Below are 21,685 nucleotides of genomic sequence, written 5' to 3'. Positions count from 1 at the left end.
GTCTATTACATTGCATTAGTGCTGAAAATAATCTCCTTGTGCTTCAGTGCATTTTTGCATGCACCCTAACATGTTAATATACACTTTGCATAGCTATCAGTTCTCAAAATTTCATTACAAATGTTGTCCTTCAAGTCTTCTGACGTTACTGGGTTATTTGTGCACACTTTTCCATTTAGACTGTCCCACAGATAAAAGTTACAAGAGATTATGTCTGACGAACTCCTTTGCTGATGGTATTTTCATCTGTGGATCTTTCATGAATTCGTGAGATTGACTTGTGTGAACTGTGACAGGACACCCCACCCTGTTGAAAGACAGCAAACGTACATACTGACAGTACAAAACCTAGTCACAACAGCTTTGAATCGATAGATAACAGTTGGTCGGTGACAATGAGCAGTCTTGTACTCAGGACCAGTTTTTCTTGTGCCACCTTGTATAAGTTAGAATAGATCTCGTCTTTCGTGAAGAGATCTCCATCTTTCATTTAAAGCGATTTGAAGAAACCACAGTCAACATAAACTGAGGTGCCTAGATGGAGATTTGGACTTTAACGTGAGGCAGCCAGCTTAATCCTTAAGTAATAAATGACTAATATCTGACGACTGTTAAGTGGGTAATCTCAGAACCCACTCCAAAGCCAACGAGCGAGTTGTGCATTGCTTGAGAAGGTACTGGACCGCAGTTTCAGCATCGAAATGCTGGAAGTGAGAGAACATTTGGGTGCTACAAGCTGAAGTACTATAAAACTTGCCTTCTTCACAATTTCCTCTGTGTTGAGGTTGTTGTACATGTCGAACTGTTGCTGCGTGATGGGTGGCAGCACTGCTTTTAGAGGCCTCTGTGAGGGAGAGTGATGTGTGGGGGCACTCGGCTGTGAAATGAGAGAATTTGTGATGTTGGCCATCCGCTGCAGGGGGCTCGCGGCTGCCGAAGACGCGAAGTCGTCAGCCGGGGTCATCGCTGGCGGCAAGATGGAATTGCTGAGAGGACTGCTACCACTAGTGGGGATTCCCGGCGTCGTTGCTGCAGACCCTCCACTTTGCTGTTGTCCTGGTTGACCTAAGCCTGGAACACCATTGCATCCCAGTCCAGTTACTTTCACTTCTGTCCACATGGTCACTGATATCACTAATATCTCTATGTGAGAGTTGTTCAGAAATGAATTTGGAAAGTTGTAGTTGTACTGTATATTTACACTCGTATATATTTATAGTCGTCTATATATTTATATATTATATCTGACATTCCTTTACTAATTGGCAAAAAAAATTGATTAAATGTTGTTTGCGTAGGGGGTGGGCACGCACCTGGTTCAAGTTTGGGCCTTACAAGGGAGAAGGCACTACCGGCATGTCGCAAAGCATCTGCAACGGACTCGAGGACTTCCTTCTTGACGGCGACAGCTGCAGCTGCAGCAGATACTGGGTCGCAGTTTGCAGATGGGACTTCACCATTGGGAAGTTTCTCGTCCCTCTGATCAGCTGAAACTGTCGCTGGTTTCGGCATTGACAGGTCTTGGACTACTCCATTCAACTGCAAAGGAAACAGAAATACACACGTCAAAAATTGCAGGTAGGTCTTCGAATATTGCCGCTGCACAAGCCAGGTCAGTTTCCATAACTGTTCTTTCAGTTTTACCTATGTGTTTATAAACTACAAACGCAGTTCCTATCAATTTTAAATCGAAGCGAGAATGTTGCTAAGGTAACTGCAAGGACACAAATTGTTTTTTGTAATAAGAATGTCCTGGAAAATAGCGTAACTGCATAAGCATGTAGAAAATAACTATCTATATCCTAATTTTTATTTAATCCTAACCAGTTTCGGTCAAATCACTCATAGTCAGATGCCATACCCTCCATAGTTCTCCATCAATTTAGATTACTGGCTCTCGCCATTTTGTGTACGTGTCATGTTCTGCTGTGGCAGGTAATGTGTTGGGATTGCTAGGAATTGTATATTTTCTAAATATAGGTAAATGGTCTCTGTCTCTCTCGTTGGAGGTTTAGTGAAAACCCGACTGACCGTAAATCTAAGACAGGAGAAAAAAAATATGAGGCATTGTCGTTTTTGTTTCGTTTAGCTGTGAACTCACTAGTGTTGCCAGGGGAGGTGTGGCGGACGGGGAGTCAAACTGAATATGAGAACTGCACAAACTCTGGATCAGTGCAGCCAGGACCATTTTCGAAACTTATACTGCTGGATGTGGACCGAGAGTTACGGTTTATGCGTTACACTGATCGCTATTCCTATTTGTTCACGAGAAAATACTGTTAAATTAGTGATCATATGTTCCACGGTGCCTCCATTATAACAAGAAGTGTTATGAAATAAAGATTGATGTCAGAAAAGAATTAATTGCTATAAACTTAGAGATTGTTACAATCTGGACGTGAGTTTTGTGTGACAATAGTTGTAGCGAGTTTCAAGAGACTTCCACATGTCGCCAACCTTGCTTGCATCCATTCAAACTGTACATCGGCCCACTTACCTGCTGCTGCTGTTGCTGTTGTTGTTGCTGTTGCTGCTGCTGCTGTTGCTGCTGTTGTTGTTGTTGTTGTTGCTGCTGCTGCTGCTGCTGCTGCTGCTGTTGTTGCTGATGCTGTTGTTGCTGCTGATGGCTCATGGCGGCTTGCTGCTGTAGAGCAAGCAGGCCAGCTGTGCTTGGGCAAGCAGAATTCAACTTGGCTAATTCTCGGTGATATGCATCCAATGCCATACGGATCTCCTCCTGCGTACGGTCCATTGGCCCAAAGCCAGGGAATAGTAGGCTGGAATAAGAGGAAGACGTTGTTGTTTTATCGATTACCATGTGCAAAACTATGGCAAAGAAAATAAGTGTGACACAGCATATTCTTGCCAAAATCTGCTTTTTTGTTGTTAGGTGGTTTATCAATTGACCGAACCAATGAATAGCAGGAAAATAAAATTCATAATCTTTATCAAAAGCACTGTGTCCATACCGCCAGTTCTGCACTGGAAACTTTCATAGCTTTTGTGTGTGTGTGTGTGTGTGTGTGTGTGGAGGGAGGGATAGAGGGAGGAAGAGGGAGAAGGAGAGAGGGAGAGAGAGAGAGAGAGAGAGAGAGAGAGAGAGAGAGAGAGAGAGAGAGAGACGACAGACCGTTTTATGTTACTGTTGCATCACTCGGTAAGTTTTCATAATTTAATGTAAATGTAATACCTTTGGAAAGGTTCGCGGGGTCCCCGCATGTGATCGTCCATGCGTCGCCCCATCAGCTTGGCCAGCTCCTCCTGGTAGATTCGGGCCACCTTTTCCTGTGGAATGTCATCATTTTCATATTTCTTGAGCCGTCGGTTCTGTGAGTTGTCCTTTCCACCCAGTGGTGATGGACACTGTGCACAACAGTAAAGATATAAGCTCGTCTGTTTGCAGCCTTCTGCAGCTGTCGACAGTTTTCAAGGCTATAAGTTCCGAATAAATTGTACACGATGACCGACAAGACAGCTGCAAAAGACTGATTTGCGATAAACTACGAAACTATCACTGAAAATCGGTGTGCGTACAAATAATGCCGACAACAAAAGTCGTTCTTACTACGCAGTGAGAACTATCTAGTTGAAATATTCAAATAAGATAAGTGAATTTCCATTATTAAAAATATGATAAACTGCTAACTCAGGTACAGTTAGAATATATTTCAGCGCTTAACTTCAATTCATATATGTAAACGTACGTCGATAAATAAAATGTGTGGCAAGTAATTGTAATAACTGGCTGCCAGTGCAGCAGATGTTGCTCCTACCTGTGCGTGGTTCGGTGATTTGCTGTCACTGCTGTGGCTGTCCTCCACTTTCATCATCTGTGAAGCCTCATTTAGGATATGTGCGATTCTCTCCTCGGTCATGTTGTCAGTCTCACCCCTTCCAAATGGAGGCATAGCGGAGTCCTTTCCTGTAAGACAGTTACATACCGTGACTGTAGTAGTTCAATAATAATTCATTGCTTTCTAGCGAGCATGTATTACAAATTTTATGAATTCCTTTGTTTCGCGCCGACTCCTGAAAATAAACCCTTCGAAACCACTCCTCCAATAAGTTAAACTCAGGGCTCTTTTTACAAAAACATTACCGATTGGAAAGGGATTTGCCTGAGTTACTAGAGATATATATGCAGTATGTCTAGCGGAAAATCCTGTTTATGATTCGCTTCGAACACCCACTGGAAATGAATGCAGTGATCTGGGTATGGTACAACAGAGCATAAAGCCCTATGAGTCTAGGTGTGAAAAAGAGTTGTTTGCCAGAAAATTCGAATGTCTACAGTAGAGCAACATTAAATTATTCCATTTCAAGAGAGAATCTTTCATTTTCCTGTCATAGTCTCCCTGAAAAATTTAAACCAACCAAAAACCAACGATTTCGCCTGTTCAAAATCGCTCTACAGGTCAGGTCGAGGTCAATAATTCTAGTTCGATCACACATCACTGTCACAGTTAGATAACTACTTTTTAAAAATATTACACAAAATTGTCATATTAAATAAATGTCGTTTAAAAACGATGCTTTCGTCGTTTAAATTTAACATCAAATTGATCTGTACAGCAGTGTAATATCATATCTGTATATTATAGTGCAGCTGGGGAAGTGTTGGACTATTTTCTCTACAGTGGAAACCGCATTTACAAAAATAAAAAAGAAGCTAAATCAAACAACCAAATGTGGTAAAAGCATCATAATTTGATTGTATTTTCTATGTAATTGTCCTCGCTTCGAGAATAACAATTAGTGTTATGAGAAACTGTAACACTAAACAAAGCCATTCGTTTAGTTTTGCTTCTTTTATGAGCAATGCTGTAGCAAAGGGGGGAGCAGATATGCTAAACCACGGCTCAGAGAATGTAGTTAGATGAGTAGTACTGTTAGACTCGACCATAAGCTATAGTGTTGGTTTCATTGAACTAAGCTTGCCCCCCCCCCCCCCCCCACGAAAGCGTAAATACAGTAATGCGAAGAAAATTTGCATGAGAAATTGCGCCCATAAGCTGTAGGAGTAGAACTGGTAGTGCGTTTCATATGATACTGATATTAATATTTGCTAAGAAGGGAAATAAAACATAATGCCCTCGAACAGAGGAAGTTCTTTCAGCGCCTACATTAAAACGAAAGCAAGTTACATTGCGCAGGAGCAAAAATTTTCATTATTGTTATACTTCGAAGTTTACATCTACCACCTCAATAAGTAACCCAAAGCTGCGGTTTTATCACAAGGAGCAGTAAAATGAAATGTCATGTGGCTAGGGCCTCCCGTCGGGTAGACCGGTCGCCTGATTCAAGTCATTTTAGTTCACGCCACTTCGGCGTCTTGCGTGCCGAACAAGGAGCAGTGTCTATGGGGTCTTATAACTAGGAGAGCTACAGGGTAGTTATACTCTATACAGACAAGTTCTATTTCTGGAGAACATTGAAAATGTGAGCCAGTAAATACAAACGGAGTTCATTGCTGCTTTAAATAACTGCTCTCGAACTGGCCAAAATAGGCTACGTCAACTAGGTAAAAATTTACGAGACTTCTTCTCACCACACTAAACGTAATCAGTTGATGGTGGTGGGGTGGGGTGGGGTGGGAGATAAATACGATTATCATTGAAAACACTGCACCAGAGCGCCTGTCTCGAGACATATTTTGTATCTGCTTATAACAGTTTTAGCAATTGTGTTGTCCTCAGAGGTACACGTGAGACTTCCGGTAAGACATATAGGGTTAATCCGCGAGGAAGTACCTTCTCCACTGAAGAATGGAAGATATCTCGAGGTAGTGTATTTTGTACCCGCAACTGTGATATTCTCAGTGGCACAGATAAGGCTTCCGGTACCACACATACACTTCGTCTGCAAGGAAGAGCGGTAAATTCATTTAAGGTCGGCTACATTCATCGATCTTTTGTAATGGGGTGGTTCCTATCCCAATAAATACAGTAGAGTACTTCATCTATCTACGGTCGCAGGTTCGAATCCTGCCTCGGTCATGGATGTGTGTGATGTCCTTAGGTTAGTTAGGTTTAAGTAGTTCTAAGTCTAGGGGACTGATGACCTCAGATGTTAAGTCCCATAGTGCTTAGAGCCATTTGAACCATTCTGACTGCATCTATGTTGCAACAATGTTCTATAAACGTATGTGAAACACTGTATAGACATGACCTATGCACATTTATTATTAGGTGAACTCTATTTTTCTACAGTTAAAATATCAAAATTATTAATGTGATTTGATGTCTACAATAACATTTTTTATGGCACTGACACTCATTGCTTTTAGAAACAATCGTCATAATTGTCGAAATATTTGTTCTATTTCCATTGATGCCTGTATAGAATTTCCTGTCAAGTCTCTTCAACCAAATTAGTTCGGCATGTAGATCGTCCATACTGGTTGCGGATCGTATACAGTTCGAGTATTTTCCCACGTAAGGACTTTAGGGAGAAATGATCCAGGACCTTCCCCTAATGTACGAGGGCAGTTCAATAAGTAATGCAACACATTTTTTTTCTCGGCCAATTTTGGTTGAAAAAACCGGAAATTTCTTGTGGAATATTTTCAAACATTCCTGCTTCGTCTCGTATAGTTTCATTGACTTCCGACAGTTGGCAGCGCTGTACGGAGCTGTTAAAATGGCGTCTGTAACGGATGTGCGTTGCAAACAACGGGCAGTGATCGAGTTTCTTTTGGCGGAAATCCAAGGCATCTCAGATGTTCATAGGCGCTTGCAGAATGTCTACGGTGATCTGGCAGTGGACAAAAGCACGGTGAGTCGTTGGGCAAAGCGTGTGTCATCATCGCCGCAAGGTCAAGCAAGACTGTCTGATCTCCCGCGTGCGGGCTGGCCGTGCACAGCTGTGACTCCTGCAATGGCGGAGCGTGCGAACACACTCGTTCGAGATGATCGACGGATCACCATCAAACAACTCAGTGCTCAACTTGACATCTCTGTTGGTAGTGCTGTCACAATTGTTCACCAGTTGGGATATTCAAAGGTTTGTTCCCGCTGGGTCCCTCGTTGTCTAACCGAACACCATAAAGAGCAAAGGAGAACCATCTGTGCGGAATTGCTTGCTCGTCATGTGGCTGAGGGTGACAATTTCTTGTCAAAGATTGTTACAGGCGATGAAACATGGGTTCATCACTTCGAACCTGAAACAAAACGACAATCAATGGAGTGGCGCCACACCCACTCCCCTACCAAGAAAAAGTTTAAAACCATACCCTCAGCCGGTTAAGTCATGGTTACAGTCTTGTGGGACGCTGAAGGGGTTATTCTGTTCGATGTCCTTCCCCATGGTCAAACGATCAACTCTGAAGTGTATTGTGCTACTCTTCAGAAATTGAAGAAACGACTTCAGCGTGTTCGTAGGCACAAAAATCAGAACGAACTTCTCCTTCTTCATGACAACGCAAGACCTCACACAAGTCTTCGCACCCTAGAGGAGCTCACAAAACTTCAGTCGACTGTTCTTCCTCATGCACCCTACAGCCCCGATCTCGCACCGTCGGATTTCCATATGTTTGGCCCAATGAAGGACGCAATCCGTGGGAGGCACTACGCGGATGATGAAGTAGTTATTGATGAAGTACGACGTTGGCTCCGACATCGACCAGTGGAATGGTACCGTGCAGGCATACAGGCCCTCATTTCAAGGTGGCGTAAGGCCGTAGCATTGAATGGAGATTACGTTGAAAAATAGTGTTGTGTAGCTAAAAGATTGGGGAAAACCTGGTGTATTTCAATGCTGAATAAAACAACCCCTGTTTCAGAAAAAAATGTGTTGCATTACTTATTGAACTGCCCTCGTACTACAACCTGATCACCCCCCCCCCCCCCCCTGCAGCACTGAACTCGTATTCGGAATGAATAGGATTCAGAATTCCAATACTTGGTGCTGACGTGACGTCAAAGTCCTTCTTCGCAATGATTTCCACTCTTCGAATAGCTGAAGACCAACTTTCATGGTAGACGACCCACCACTGACCCAGAAGTGATTTTTTAGAGACGGTCTAGAATATTAGACGATGTGTTTTTGGTTTCTTAGCGAATTTACGATTCTATTTGTTTGCACAATATTCACAAGTTTGACCAAGACATCTTCTCAAGTGCTGCGAGAGGTAGTCTGGAGCCGGTACTGCAGACATGAACGATGGATTAGATAGTACCGGTGTACTGTAACTGGCGTGTCAACTAGCCAACAAGCGGGAGAAGTTTTAGAGATTGTGCGTTCGTCTTGGCCAGTGGACAATCTAGGTGTTCTAACCAGCTGCGATATCTACTAGACGATCGTTCATTCGTACATTAGCCGTACAAAGGTGCGTTCACACCTGTGCGCCTTGCGCACGGCTGACTGAGCTTGTCCCACATGCAAGTAGAGGGGCTTGTCTCCCCGCCTGCTATGGGGAGACTCGTGAGCACAGTTCAGAGGGATGCGCGAGTTTCCACAGGAGCATGCGCTTCCTTACCTCGTTCGTGCAACGGCTGCAAGCGCAGGGGAAGTCGCACAGGTGTAAACCCACTTTAACGCATGTTTCAGCCGTTCTTTTGTGGATGGAATCTAGGCAACGAGTACGTCTATGAGCGTCCCTCGCAGAACCTGACGAACACAATTTGTACAGAAAATGGAATCGTCAGCCCAGCTAACACCCAGAGATATACAGGGTGTTACAAAAAGGTACGGCCAAACTTTAAGGAAACATTCCTCACACACAAATAAAGAAAAGATGTTATGTGGACATGTGTCCGGAAACGCTTAATTTCCATGTTAGAGTTCATTTTAGTTTCGTCAGTATGTACTGCACTTCTTCGATTCACCGCCAGTTGGCCCAATTAAAGGAAGGTAATGTTGACTTCGGTGCTTGTATTGACATGCGACTCATTGCTCTACAGTACTAGCATCAAGCACATCAGGACGTAGCATCAACAGGTTAGCGTTCATCACGAACGTGGTTTTGCAGTCAGTGCAATGTTTACAAATGCGGAGTTGGCAGATGCCCATTTGATGTATGGATCACCGCGGGGCAATAGCCGTGGCGCGGTACGTTCGTATCGAGACGGATTTCCAGAACGAAGGTGTCCCGACAGGAGGACGTTCGAAGCAATTGATCGTCGTCTTAGGGAGCACGGAACATTCCAGCCTATGACTCGCGACTGGGGAAGACCTAGAACGACGAGGACACCTGCAATGGACGAGGCCATTCTTCGTGCAGTTGACGACAACCCTAATGTCAGCGTCAGAGAAGTTGCTGCTGTACAAGGTAACGTTGACCACGTCACTGTGTGGAGGGTGGTACGGGAGAACCAGTTGTTTCCGTACCATGTACAGCGTGTGCAGGCACTATCAGCAGCTGATTGGCCTCCACGGGTACACTTCTGCGAATAGTTCATCCAACAATGTGTCAATCCTCATTTCAGTGCAAATGTTCTCTTTACGGATGAGGCTTCATTCCAACGTGATCAAATTGTAAATTTTCACAATCAACATGTGTGGGCTGACGAGAATCCGCACGCAATTGTGCAATCACGTCATCAACACAGATTTTCTGTGAACGTTTGGGCAGGCATTGTTGGTGATGTCTTGATTGGGCCCCATGTTCTTCCACCTACGCTCAATGGAGCACGTTACCATGATTTCATACGGGATACTCTACCTGTGCTGCTAGAACATGTGCCTTTACAAGTACGACACAACATGTAGTTAATGCACGATGGAGCTCCTGCACATTTCAGTCGAAGTGTTCGTACGCTTCTCAACAACAGATTCGGTGACCGATGGATTGGTAGAGGCGGACCCCATGCTACGGAGGGTGGATGCATGTATCCTCGCTAACGGAGGACATTTTGAACATTTCCTGTAACAAAGTGTTTGAAGTCACGCTGGTACGTTCTGTTGCTGTGTGTTTCCATTCCATGATTAATGTGATTTGAAGAGAAGTAATAAAATGAGCTCTAACATGGAAATTAAGCGTTTCCGGACACATGTCCACATAACATATTTTCTTTCTTTGTGTGTGAGGAATGTTTCCTTAAAGTTTGGCCGTACCTTTTTGTAACACCCTGTATCTACTACCGGTCACTCCGGGATAAAGGGGCACTTCGGAAACAGAGTAGCTAGAGCAAGGTTTGGCTCGTTGCAGCGTGTAAGGATGAAATATTTACAAAAGACTGTAATTTGGACAGGTGACTGTACAGTGGGGTGTATAGTGCAGGTAGTGCGCGTCGCCCATGGAGCAGACCAGTAAGAGTGATAGACCCACGTGCTGAGGTAGTACACAAAGCAACAGACACGGAAGGTAGGGTAGACCCGGGTGCCAGAAGAACCGACTATAGACAGACGGAGAGAGACAAAGAGAGGAGAGAGAGAGAGAGAGAGAGAGAGACAGAGGGAGAGAGAGAGAGAGAGAGAAGCAGGGTTTGGCGGCGAGCGCGAGACGACGAGACGAACCTATGAGGTGCGTCGTGAGGCCCGGGTGGTGGTGTTGGAATAACCAGTCGCGCGGCGCGGCGGCGGCGCCGGCGCCCGCGGAGGGCCCCAGCCGGTCGTGCAGCGCGCCCGCGGCCGCCACGGGCACGGGGCTACCGCGGCTGGGCGGCGAGTGCATGCCCGCCGTCGGCGTCTTTCTCGCCTCTACGCCACTGCGGCCCAGACCTTGCAACCAGCGGACAACAGCCGTCAGCGCCTCCTGACCCACTCACTACACAAGTTAGGTGTTATCCGCCAACTGGTACCAGTCTCGCCACGCTCTGCAAGTCTATTTGAAACACACTTAGATCTACAACTATATCTATGGCAGTCTTCGATCCATCCCGATCCAAAAGTGTCACTGCACGGCGTACCTTCCTAAGCGCAGTACGCAGCCCCTATTAGAGAGTACTTGTCACTACACTGAATTTCATAACTTTTTTCATCTACCTAAATAGAGAAGCAGCATTTTTTTTTCCTAAACGATTTACAAAGCCTATCTTCCAGAATGAGATTTTCACTCTGCAGCGGAGTGGGCGCTGATATGAAACTTCCTGGCAGATTAAAACTGTGTGCCGGACCGAGACTCGAACTCGGGTGACCTTTGCCTTTTGCGGGCAAGTGCTCTACCAACTGAGCTACCCAAGCACGACTCACGCCCCGTCCTTACAGCTTTCCCACGAAAGGCAAAGGTCCCGAGTTCGAGTCTCGGTCCCGCGCACAGTTTTAATCTGCCAGGAAGTTTCAAATCCTATCTTTCTTGAATAATTAGGATGCAGCGCGTCACGATGTTCGGAAATGACAGAAAATGGGAGGAAGGAAATGTTTAAATTTTAGGATCATGTCACTGATCCAAGTCCCATTACACAACGAGAGTAACTAAGCTGTCCTAACATCATTGTCAGTCATATACGCAGCATATGTTGACGGGCATTTTCTGTTATACTCTTGTTTTCAAGACGTTTGAAAGCTGCTTAAAAAAAGTAAATGATTTATTGTAAAAGATCCGGATTTGCCTCGGTGCCACGGTAGATAAAAAAGTTTACGTTTCAGCCGTCCGGGAAAGCACCCGTCTCCCTGCGTACTGTCGCAGTAATGAATACCACTATAGTACTGCCACATGAACCAATTTCTGCTGTTTAGCTTCTATATTTTCTTTTCCTCTGGATTCAGCATCAGCTGCCTTTGTCCTAATTGGAAACATTACGTCAAGGATAAGATACTGCATTTTGCATCTTGAAAAATCCAAATAATCCGAATAATACACTATTCCCTATTGGCTTTTATAATTTCGTATGTGTATAACGTTAACTGACTTTTCGCTCTCCTTTATCAATATTCAACGAATACTGTCATTGCACTTCACTTGTTTCTGGGAGGCCTTAAGTAACTTTCTAGAAAATTATATAAATTACAAACTTGGATTGCAACTGTTGTGAGCATACATATTGTCGAAAAAATTCTCAGACGTTTGCGGAAAGTTGTTATCTCTGCAGCTCCACAGTTTGGACTGGAACAGCGAACACGTCCGACGACAGTTTTTATCATTTTCAACGAAATCGACGCAAATGAAATGAAAACATCTCCAAAAAACTTTGTTACTCAAAAAGCATCTTCAGAAACTTTCACTGTCAGATTAAATTAGAACAACAATTTCTCGTAACATATGCATTGCTCACTAACGACAAGGTATATAACAACAACATTTGTGGACCAAATACACTGATATTTACACTGAGACACATTTTCTGCGTACATTTCATTTAATACTACATTCTTAATTAATATGGAAATAAGCAGTCACAAATAGAAACAGAGCTTCACTTGACTGGTACCATTTAGAAATAACATACATGCTTCCGCGCTATAAGCATGTGCGACAACATAAACGTGTCACTTCACTTTTAACTGATGACAAGAGGAAAACTGTTTTGTGTTGCAGGAGCCTGTATATCGGACGATAGAAAGACCTGTTCAGAAACCTTTCGATGGAACTGAACGTGAACGAAACAAAATACAGATTCTGAAATTATGGAAACGACTGCATGTAATTTGTTTTATGAACTTTTACTACAGGACGTAAGTTATGACAACTTTTTCCTTTTGTCGACAGGAATGGAGGGAGGAGGGGTGGGAGGAATAAGATGGAATTATGCTGCAGTTGTATTCCATCAAACTTCTTTCAGAACTTTGAATAATGAGCGAGTTGTAGCCAGTGTTGACGCAACGATTTCTTTACCTTCAAACGTTATTTGCGAAAACCAACCATTATGATTTTGTATAATACAGAGTGGACGAGAAGTGTGGGGGAAAAAAGCGTCTCGTGATTTAAATTAGTACAACGTAGGTAATAAATAATAGCCGGGTCACATGAACAAAGACCAGTATACAATGGGCAAACTGCATAAAAATGTAATTTTGGCGGTTGGCACCATCGTGTGGAACCACAATACTGCCAGCAATAAGTAAATAAGGAATTAATATTTTAGTGACCCCTGACTTTTGCTTACTGCGAATGAATGTAATAGACCAAAGTATTTAAGCGTGTAAATGAATCTGATGTTTCTGCAGAGAGAGATTCGGGAGTGCGAAGAGAATTAGCCACTATAATGTAACTTAGGTAGATACAATTAATATAAAGACAACGTTTCTGAGAGCTTTGCGGCCGGCCGCGGTGGTCTCGCGGTTAAGGCGCTCAGTCCGGAACCGCGCGACTGCTACGGTCGCAGGTTCGAATCCTGCCTCGGGCATGGATGTGTGTGGTGTCTTTAGGTTAGTTAGGTTTAAGTAGTTCCAAGTTCTAGGGGACTGATGACCACAGAAGTTAAGTCCCATAGTGCTCAGAGCCATTTGAACCATTTTTTGAGAGCTTTGCGTGTCGGGAACAGATCGCATGCTTAACCGAAGCGGGCAGAGCAGAGACAGACTGAGGCTCAATGTCCCCGGATCTACGCCTGTTTGTTTCTTTTTCTATTAATTTCAGATGGTAAGAATCTCTTTTTTGTCAGTCGGCACGACTCAGTAACCCCATATAATTTTAGGGCAGTCGCGTGCGGTATTCGTGCTGTATTGGGTGGGCTTCGGCCGCGCCGCCGTAACAGTAGGCATGTGTGTGGTACGCAACCGTTGGGAAATTCAGTCGTAATCACGCACCGATTTGCGCCACTGCTTCGTGTCGCTTCAGCAGCGCAGGCTGGCGAGCTTTTCTTCCCGAGGCGCACTGAGACATTACGCAAGAATCACTATCCTACTGTGCTGTCCATTCGCCGCTGAATAAGTAGTTGTCCGAAGGTGGAGATTTGTTGCGCAAAACCCTGCGGTATCTACCAGAGATAAACGCTGGCGACGAACTTATAAACTACATGTCAAAAATCGTCATGTCATTACAAACTCGAAGCGAACGTCGTAACCAAGTAACTGCAATTTCCAAGCAAAGAACGTAACAAGCAAAAGAACGAAATTTAAGTTTCCAGAATACGATCTGTAATATCGTCATAGCGATCTCTGTGTAAAAGAGTACAAGGTTCAATTCAATGGCTTCGAGGGGCATTTTTGTATCGTTCTTTTGAGAAACGATAGTTACAGGTAGTGTGTGTAGCCGATTATGCAGGCCCTGGTCCAAAAACATCAGACACTGAAGTATTTTCGACCACTCTAAAAATGTGGAATTTTTTTAAAAAAAGTTCATGCTTCACAGACATACAGAGGACTCTGACCTACAATTTTTCCCCATGTTCTATGGAAACGATAACCAAAAAAATGTTCAAATGTGTCTGAAATCTTATGGGACTTAACTGCTAAGGTCATCAGTCCCTAAGCTTACACACTACTTAACATAAATTATCCTAAGGACAAACACACACACCCGTGCCCGAGGGAGGACTCGAACTTCCGCCAGGACCAGCCGCACAGTCCATGACTGCAGCGCCTACGACCGCTCGGCTAATCCCGCGCGGCACGGGCAATAGAACTGAATAAACTAATGAGAGACGACTTTGGGGGGGGGGGGGGGGAGCACCGTAGTTTATATAAAACATATTCTTAATGTCTAGGTGATGCATTATCCCCCACATTTTAAGTACGTAAAAGGAGTATTTCTCCTCCCAAAAGAAGGTTGCTTCCATTGTCTTTTTCTTCCTACTGACACTCTTCTAACGTCGCACATGAAATTATCTGATGCATCAGAGGACCAATCCTTTAGTTTTCGTATACACACTCATCCACTATTTTAAAAACTCAGCAGTAATGGAGCTGCCTCTCTTCTTGAATACTAATCTAATCTCTCAATTTCAAATAATTGAATAGTTTTAGTCCTCTCTTTTATATTTTTAGTCATCGGTAGTTGTTGTGTTTGCGTTTTGATTGCGCTAGTAAATATACTGCAGTAGTATTTGGAAATCAGTCCGCCTGGCAAGCCATAACATTGGTGTTCACCTGTCGCTGACTTTCTCAATACAGCGTGGGTGGCCGCGCTTGCGACGTCAGGCGTGGGGCTGATTGTTCAGCTGAGAAAGTGCAGAGGCATCAGACGCACGGCTGGCCGATTAACCTTGAACGCTGATGCAATAATGCTTCTCCGACAGAAAAACCAATCGGCCGTCTGGCCGTTTGCAGCTCGGCTCACCTCGCCGCCACCAGCGCAGCGCGGCATGGCGAGGCAGCGCTTGCTGCAACAGCCGCCGCTCGCGGCCTTGGCGTTAAATTGATTTCTACAGAAGCAGTGTGAACGGCTGCCTCAGCAGCGTAATGTTTAAATCCAATCACCGCGTCTGCTCGCAATACTTGCTTCGCGGCCGGGTGAACCTTAGAAAATGTCATTACTGTACCCGGCAACAAGCAAGAAAATTCTCTTTTCAGAATCGATCTGACAACAAAAGACCGCTACAATCGTCACAACGTATATATATATTTCCAGCCACACATTTTATACATGTACAGAAAAGGGGAAGTTTACAGGGCAACTATGCAAAATTTGGCCACGTGGCGCTGACATTCTCTTCTCATACATAATATCGCTGAGTGAGAGAGGAGGTTACATCCTAGATAAGGCAGTGGACAAATAAGGTAGATGAAAACGACTGACAAGGAAATGTTGTACAAGAAAAACCCTGTAGGAAGAAGATAGGTGAAGCTTATGGAGGCGGAGAACATTTTTTGTCTCACTGGCATCGGGAAGTCGAAATGAGAAATAGAGCGCTCTTCTGCTGGACATACTTGGAGAACAAGTACCTACAAGATGGTAGTCTGAAGAATTTGCGGAACCCTCAGAAAAGCCACTGCTAGGACAAAGGTACTGGGCGGGAAGCAGGGCTGTGTTGGTACTGTGGAGATGGAACAGTGATAGGAGGTAGAAGTTGAAGAAGTGGAAGATAAGATGCTGCATATGGGCTCTAATGTCATGTAAGTTCGAAGACGATGGAGAACTAAATGGCGTCAAACGTGTCTAAAGGCTAGGAAAACATACAAATTTTCATACCAGGGAAAAATTGGGTATAATTTTACTTTCATAATCATCTTACACTTCCAACACTACGTTTACGAATGCAACGAGCCATAAAATATGTATATACTCGTATTCTTGAATGAGTTAACTGATTTGGAAATTCAATGTTAATATAAGTGGGCGATCAAAAAGTTTCCTTCGAAGGCTGTACAATTCAGAATTGGTGTGCCAATTTGGCAAAATCGCCGTGAGCACTGATATAATTATCCCAACGAAGCGCCAGGTTCAAGATACCCACTTGGCGGAAGACTGTGTCCTACTGAGTGAAGAAGTCCGGAATGCCTGCTGCACATCCTCACCCGACAGAAATCGTCGATCTTGCAAGGCCTTTTACAAGGGGCCGATGGCGTGACAATCACATGGGGAGAGGTCAGACTATAGGACGTGTGATCGAGTGTGTGTCAATTGAGCTGGCGTAACTTTTGGTTTTGCACTTTTGCAGTATGGGAATTTGACGCAATATTCCACAACGGTGGTTTTCGATAGACATGCTGCCCCATGAACAGTCTTCATTCTCCGATGGATATCTGCCGGTGTTTCTCCTTCGGCAGCCATGAAAAGAATAGCAACACTTAGTCCTGTTTGGACGCATCTGGTAATAAAAGTCGCCATAATTCACTTTCCCGCATTTACCGCACACACATCGGAAAGACGCGAATGGCGCTTTCATCCCTATACGTCGGTGCTTCTATTCCCGCATCGGAGTCCCGCTACGGTGCATACTGCAGCAAACGCCATAAAACCGAAACTTTTTGATCGTCCCTCACACTTATTCTTTGGGAATTTTTGCACGTACGTACATTTGACTTCAGACGTTAAAAACGGATTCCTAGAAACAGCTATAAGCACGTGTCCATTCTGTGATTGGATTTGGGTCCAACTGAACAGCACTTAATTCAGTTTTACCAACAACCGAAAAAGGGACAGACCGTAGACCTTGCAGACCTGAGGTAAGTAAGGTAGAAGAGACTGTCACTTGATCCACAGCCCAGTAGCCAGAGCCAACGTCCCATCGAAGCGTTAAAGATGCAGCCCTCGCTGAGTTTGAAACAAGCAGTTGATTGCGCCGCGTCAGGTCACGTACAATCAACACGCCCACTCGAGGGGAAACCAGCAGTAGTCGCCCTTGACAAAACCGAGATAACCTATGACACGAACTCAATGAATCGCATGTTTCTGACGAATCTATGATGCAGTTTGTATTTGAGACTCAAAAGAGGTTTTATGCTCTGCGAGCTTATCACAGCAGTTGTTTTCTGATAAAACGCTACGTAAGGCCCCTTTTTTCCCACAATCGATTACGTCACGTGCTTATTGAGCAGCCATTCGCAATCAAACCAGAAAGGAACTGTGCACAGTGTCAGTTCGTCGGCTATCGGGCTTGTTTATTCCCTTCTCCGAACGGAGAACATCTCGCTAGGAAAATGGTTCGTTGAAAAGGCTAATCTACTTTCGAAACAAGAGCTTATTGTCATGATCGTTAAATTGCAGTAGTGCAGCAGCTGGATACGAAGGTAACTTACCAGGGAAGCAACAGAGAAGAGGAAAAAGTAGCAGCGGAGAGTAATCGGACTCTGTTCAGCCCGCAAGTGATTTTATTGTCAACTTCTCCGCACTGATTTTTCTATCATGAGAACATTTGATGACAGTCGGTCCATCGAATGAGGGCGTTAAGCTCGAATGTGCTTTGTGTATTTCAGAACGACAGTGCCATATGCCAACATTGTTTCATCGTGTATTTTCGTTTATTTGCAGGATACCCATAAATCGGTAACAATGCTACACTTCTCAAACAGCCTGAGAACTGGTGAGCCATAGGACCTTAACAACGCTCGCAGATACCCTGCAAACTCCTTAAATGCTTGGGGCTGCTCTTGCGGGTAGATGAATGTTTACGATACGCCGTGGCTGGACGGAGACTGACCACGGTAAAACTACCCCAGGGCTAACGCTCTATTCCACAATGTTGCCATTGGCATCCACATAGGAATGTTTTTTAAAGTAAGTTGAGAAGTAATTCTCTCTATGGACAATTTATATCGAGATGCTATATTGTTTAAAAGAAACACATTTTTATGGCCTCTGCATATTTATGGAAAGAAGAACACATGTAATCATTTAGAAGTTCCGCAGCAGACCTACTACAAGTGCAGTACGGTCATTGTCTCTCTTTCAAGACGGACAGTACTCCAACAATAGCGGGTATGGGTCGCTATCACGGATCGTGAAGTATACTCTGGATCCGGAACTTGCGTAAGGCTTGATATCCACTGCACTATATCCATCTTTATACGTAGCTATCAGGGACTATGATGCTTAAAATGTACTAAGATTATAGCTGCATAACTAATAGTGGAACTGCAGAGAGGAAACGTAGAAGCTACGGATCCACACTGGCCTGTTTATACCGATTCCAGCTGAGGCTGCAAGTAAACGGAGGAAACGGAGCGGGCTAGGCATGTAAAGGACCGCTTGGCAAACGTAAGGCTCGATGTTTCTTCTTCTGCTCACACTGATTCAACAGTTAACACAAAATAAAGGCAGCACTTTTTCACTCCCTTTTTATTTTCCCCTTTCCCAGCAGCACGTTTTAAAATTGCGGTAAACATAGCTAAATCCTTTTTTATTTAAAGGGCACGAAAAAGAAAATGAGAGAGATGAAAAAAAAGCAACTAAATTGTTTATTATTTCAAAAGTTATCGCCGTAACTGTTAATACATTTATGGAAAAATGTTTGCAGTTGTACCCAGGCGTGCACCTCTTCGTCCGAAGCAAATCGGTGGCGTGTGTGGGGAGAGATCGGTATTGTATAGAGGCTGTGTAAGGGCTTCCCAGCAAAACTTCTGCGCCAGCCGGAGTGGCCGAGCGGCTGTAGGCGCTACAGTCTGGAACCGCGCGACCGCTACGGTCGCAGGTTCGAATCCTGTCTCGGGCATGGATGTGTATGACGTCCTTAGGTTAGTTAGGTTTAAGTAGTTCCAAGTTCTAGGGGACTGATGACCTGAGATGTTAAGTCCCATAGTGCTCAGAGCCATTTGAACCATTTGAAACTTCTGCGTAGCAGGCGAAACAAACTTGGCAACGTGTGGGTAGTGCATTATCCTACAACAGAATCATGCTGTCGGTCAACATTCCTGGGCGTTCGAACCTGACTTCAGTTTTTGTAAAATGTGCACGTACCGCCATGCGTTAGGCATCGTTCTGTTGCAATATAATGCCCCAATCACATGTTGCCAAAGTGGTTTCGACTACGCTTTTGAAGTTTCGCTGGGAAGCCCTTAAAAATCTTCCATGCAGTCCCTATATCTCCGCATGCGACTTCGTTATTTTTGGACACGTGAAGAAAGACATTTTAGCCGTCGATTTGCTTCGGACGAAGAAGAGCACGCCTGGATAAAATCGTGGTTCCGCAGGCAATCGCAAACATTTTTCCACGAAGGCATTGACAGCCTTGCCTCACGTGAAATGAATGTACACTCCTGGAAATGGAAAAAAGAACACATTGACACCGGTGTGTCAGACCCACCATACTTGCTCCGGACACTGCGAGAGGGCTGTACAAGCAATGATCACACGCACGGCACAGCGGACACACCAGGAACCGCGGTGTTGGCCGTCGAATGGCGCTAGCTGCGCAGCATTTGTGCACCGCCGCCGTCAGTGTCAGCCAGTTTGCCGTGGCATACGGAGCTCCATCGCAGTCTTTAACACTGGTAGCATGCCGCGACAGCGTGGACGTGAACCGTATGTGCAGTTGACGGACTTTGAGCGAGGGCGTATAGTGGGCATGCGGGAGGCCGGGTGGACGTTCCGCCGAATTGCTCAACACGTGGGGCGTGAGGTCTCCACAGTACATCGATGTTGTCGCCAATGGTCGGCGGAAGGTGCACGTGCCCGTCGACCTGGGACCGGACCGCAGCGACGCACGGATGCACGCCAAGACCGTAGGATCCTACGCAGTGCCGTAGGGGACCGCACCGCCACTTCCCAGCAAATTAGGGACACTGTTGCTCCTGGGGTATCGGCGAGGACCATTCGCAACCGTCTCCATGAAGCTGGGCTACGGTCCCGCACACCGTTAGGCCGTCTTCCGCTCACGCCCCAACATCGTGCAGCCCGCCTCCAGTGGTGTTGCGACAGGCGTGAATGGAGGGACGAATGGAGACGTGTCGTCTTCAGCGATGAGAGTCGCTTCTGCCTTGGTGCCAATGATGGTCGTATGCGTGTTTGGCGCCGTGCAGGTGAGCGCCACAATCAGGACTGCATACGACCGAGGCACACAGGGCCAACGCCCGGCATCATGGTGTGGGGAGCGATCTCCTACACTGGCCGTACACCACTGGTGATCGTCGAGGGGACACTGAATAGTGCACGGTACATCCAAACCGTCATCGAACCCATCGTTCTACCATTCCTAGACCGGCAAGGGAACTTGCTGTTCCAACAGGACAATGCACGTCCGCATGTATCCCGTGCCACCCAACGTGCTCTAGAAGGTGTAAGTCAACTACCCTGGCCAGCAAGATCTCCGGATCTGTCCCCCATTGAGCATGTTTGGGACTGGATGAAGCGTCGTCTCACGCGGTCTGCACGTCCAGCACGAACGCTGGTCCAACTGAGGCGCCAGGTGGAAATGGCATGGCAAGCCGTTCCACAGGACTACATCCAGCATCTCTACGATCGTCTCCATGGGAGAATAGCAGCCTGCATTGCTGCGAAAGGTGGATATACACTGTACTAGTGCCGACATTGTGCATGCTCTGTTGCCTGTGTCTATGTGCCTGTGATTCTGTCAGTGTGATCATGTGATGTATCTGACCCCAGGAATGTGTCAATAAAGTTTCCCCTTCCTGGGACAATGAATTCGCGGTGTTCTTATTTCAATTTCCAGGAGTGTATTAATGTTTATGGCGATTATTTTTGAAATAATGTTGAGTTTACTTACACTTTTCCATCTGACTCATTTTCATTTGACTGTCCCTTATATTTGTTCTTTTAACTCCCAAATAACCATACAGATTAGAATTACATGTATTCATTTTATAATATATAGAACATTGACCAACGGTTAGAATGAAAATTTGTCTCACTCGCTGTTGTATCCTAGAGAGTGGACCGGAAGTGATTTTCGAATGGCGACAGATGAGGTTCAAATGGCTCTGAGCACTATGGGACTTAACATCTGAGGTCATCAGTCCCCTAGAACTTAGAACTACTTAATCCTAACTAACCTCAGGACATCACACACATCCATGCCCGAGGCAGGATTCGAACCTGCGACCGTAGCAGGCGCTTGGTTCCGGACTGCAGCGCCTAGAACCGCGTGGCCACCGCGGTCGGCGACAGATGAGGTACATAGTTTCACTTCTAGGGGACTCACAAGGGAACCTCCCCATCGCACCCCCCTCAGATTTAATTATAAGTTGGCACAGTGGATAGGCCTTGAAAACTGGACACAGATCAATCGAGAAAACAGGAAGAAGTTGTGTGGAACTATGAAAAAATAAGCAAAATATACAAACTGAGTAGTCCATGCGCAACATATGCAACATCGAGGAGAGCGTGAGCTCAGGAGCGCCGTGGTCCCGTGGTTAGCGTTAGCACATGCGGAAAAAGAGGTACTTGGTTCAAGTCTTCCCTCGAGTGAAAAGTTTAATTTTTTATTTACAGTTTATGTCACAAACTCTTATGGTTTTATCACTTTTTTGA

At 45.1% G+C, this 21,685-nt stretch overlaps 1 protein-coding gene across 1 annotated transcript in view; it reads right to left on the bottom strand.

Moving 5' to 3' along the window:
• The window catches only part of LOC124712081 (homeobox protein cut), a 202,344-nt gene that overhangs the window by 11,053 nt on the left and 169,606 nt on the right, over window positions 1–21,685 (bottom strand). Inside the window, exons 8-12 of the mRNA XM_047242377.1 lie at window positions 3,774–3,922; window positions 3,191–3,363; window positions 2,498–2,777; window positions 1,314–1,539; window positions 758–1,071 (exon numbers count right to left, since the gene is read on the bottom strand). Of these exons, the coding sequence (XP_047098333.1) occupies window positions 758–1,071; window positions 1,314–1,539; window positions 2,498–2,777; window positions 3,191–3,363; window positions 3,774–3,922 (1,142 nt within the window). The remainder of the gene's footprint in view (window positions 1–757; window positions 1,072–1,313; window positions 1,540–2,497; window positions 2,778–3,190; window positions 3,364–3,773; window positions 3,923–21,685) is intronic.

The sequence above is a fragment of the Schistocerca piceifrons genome, chromosome 8 (genome assembly GCF_021461385.2).
Source record: "Schistocerca piceifrons isolate TAMUIC-IGC-003096 chromosome 8, iqSchPice1.1, whole genome shotgun sequence".
Lineage (NCBI taxonomy): Eukaryota > Metazoa > Arthropoda > Insecta > Orthoptera > Acrididae > Schistocerca > Schistocerca piceifrons.
Note: the sequence above shows the minus strand (reverse complement) of the source record. Positions and strands in the feature narration are given on the sequence as shown.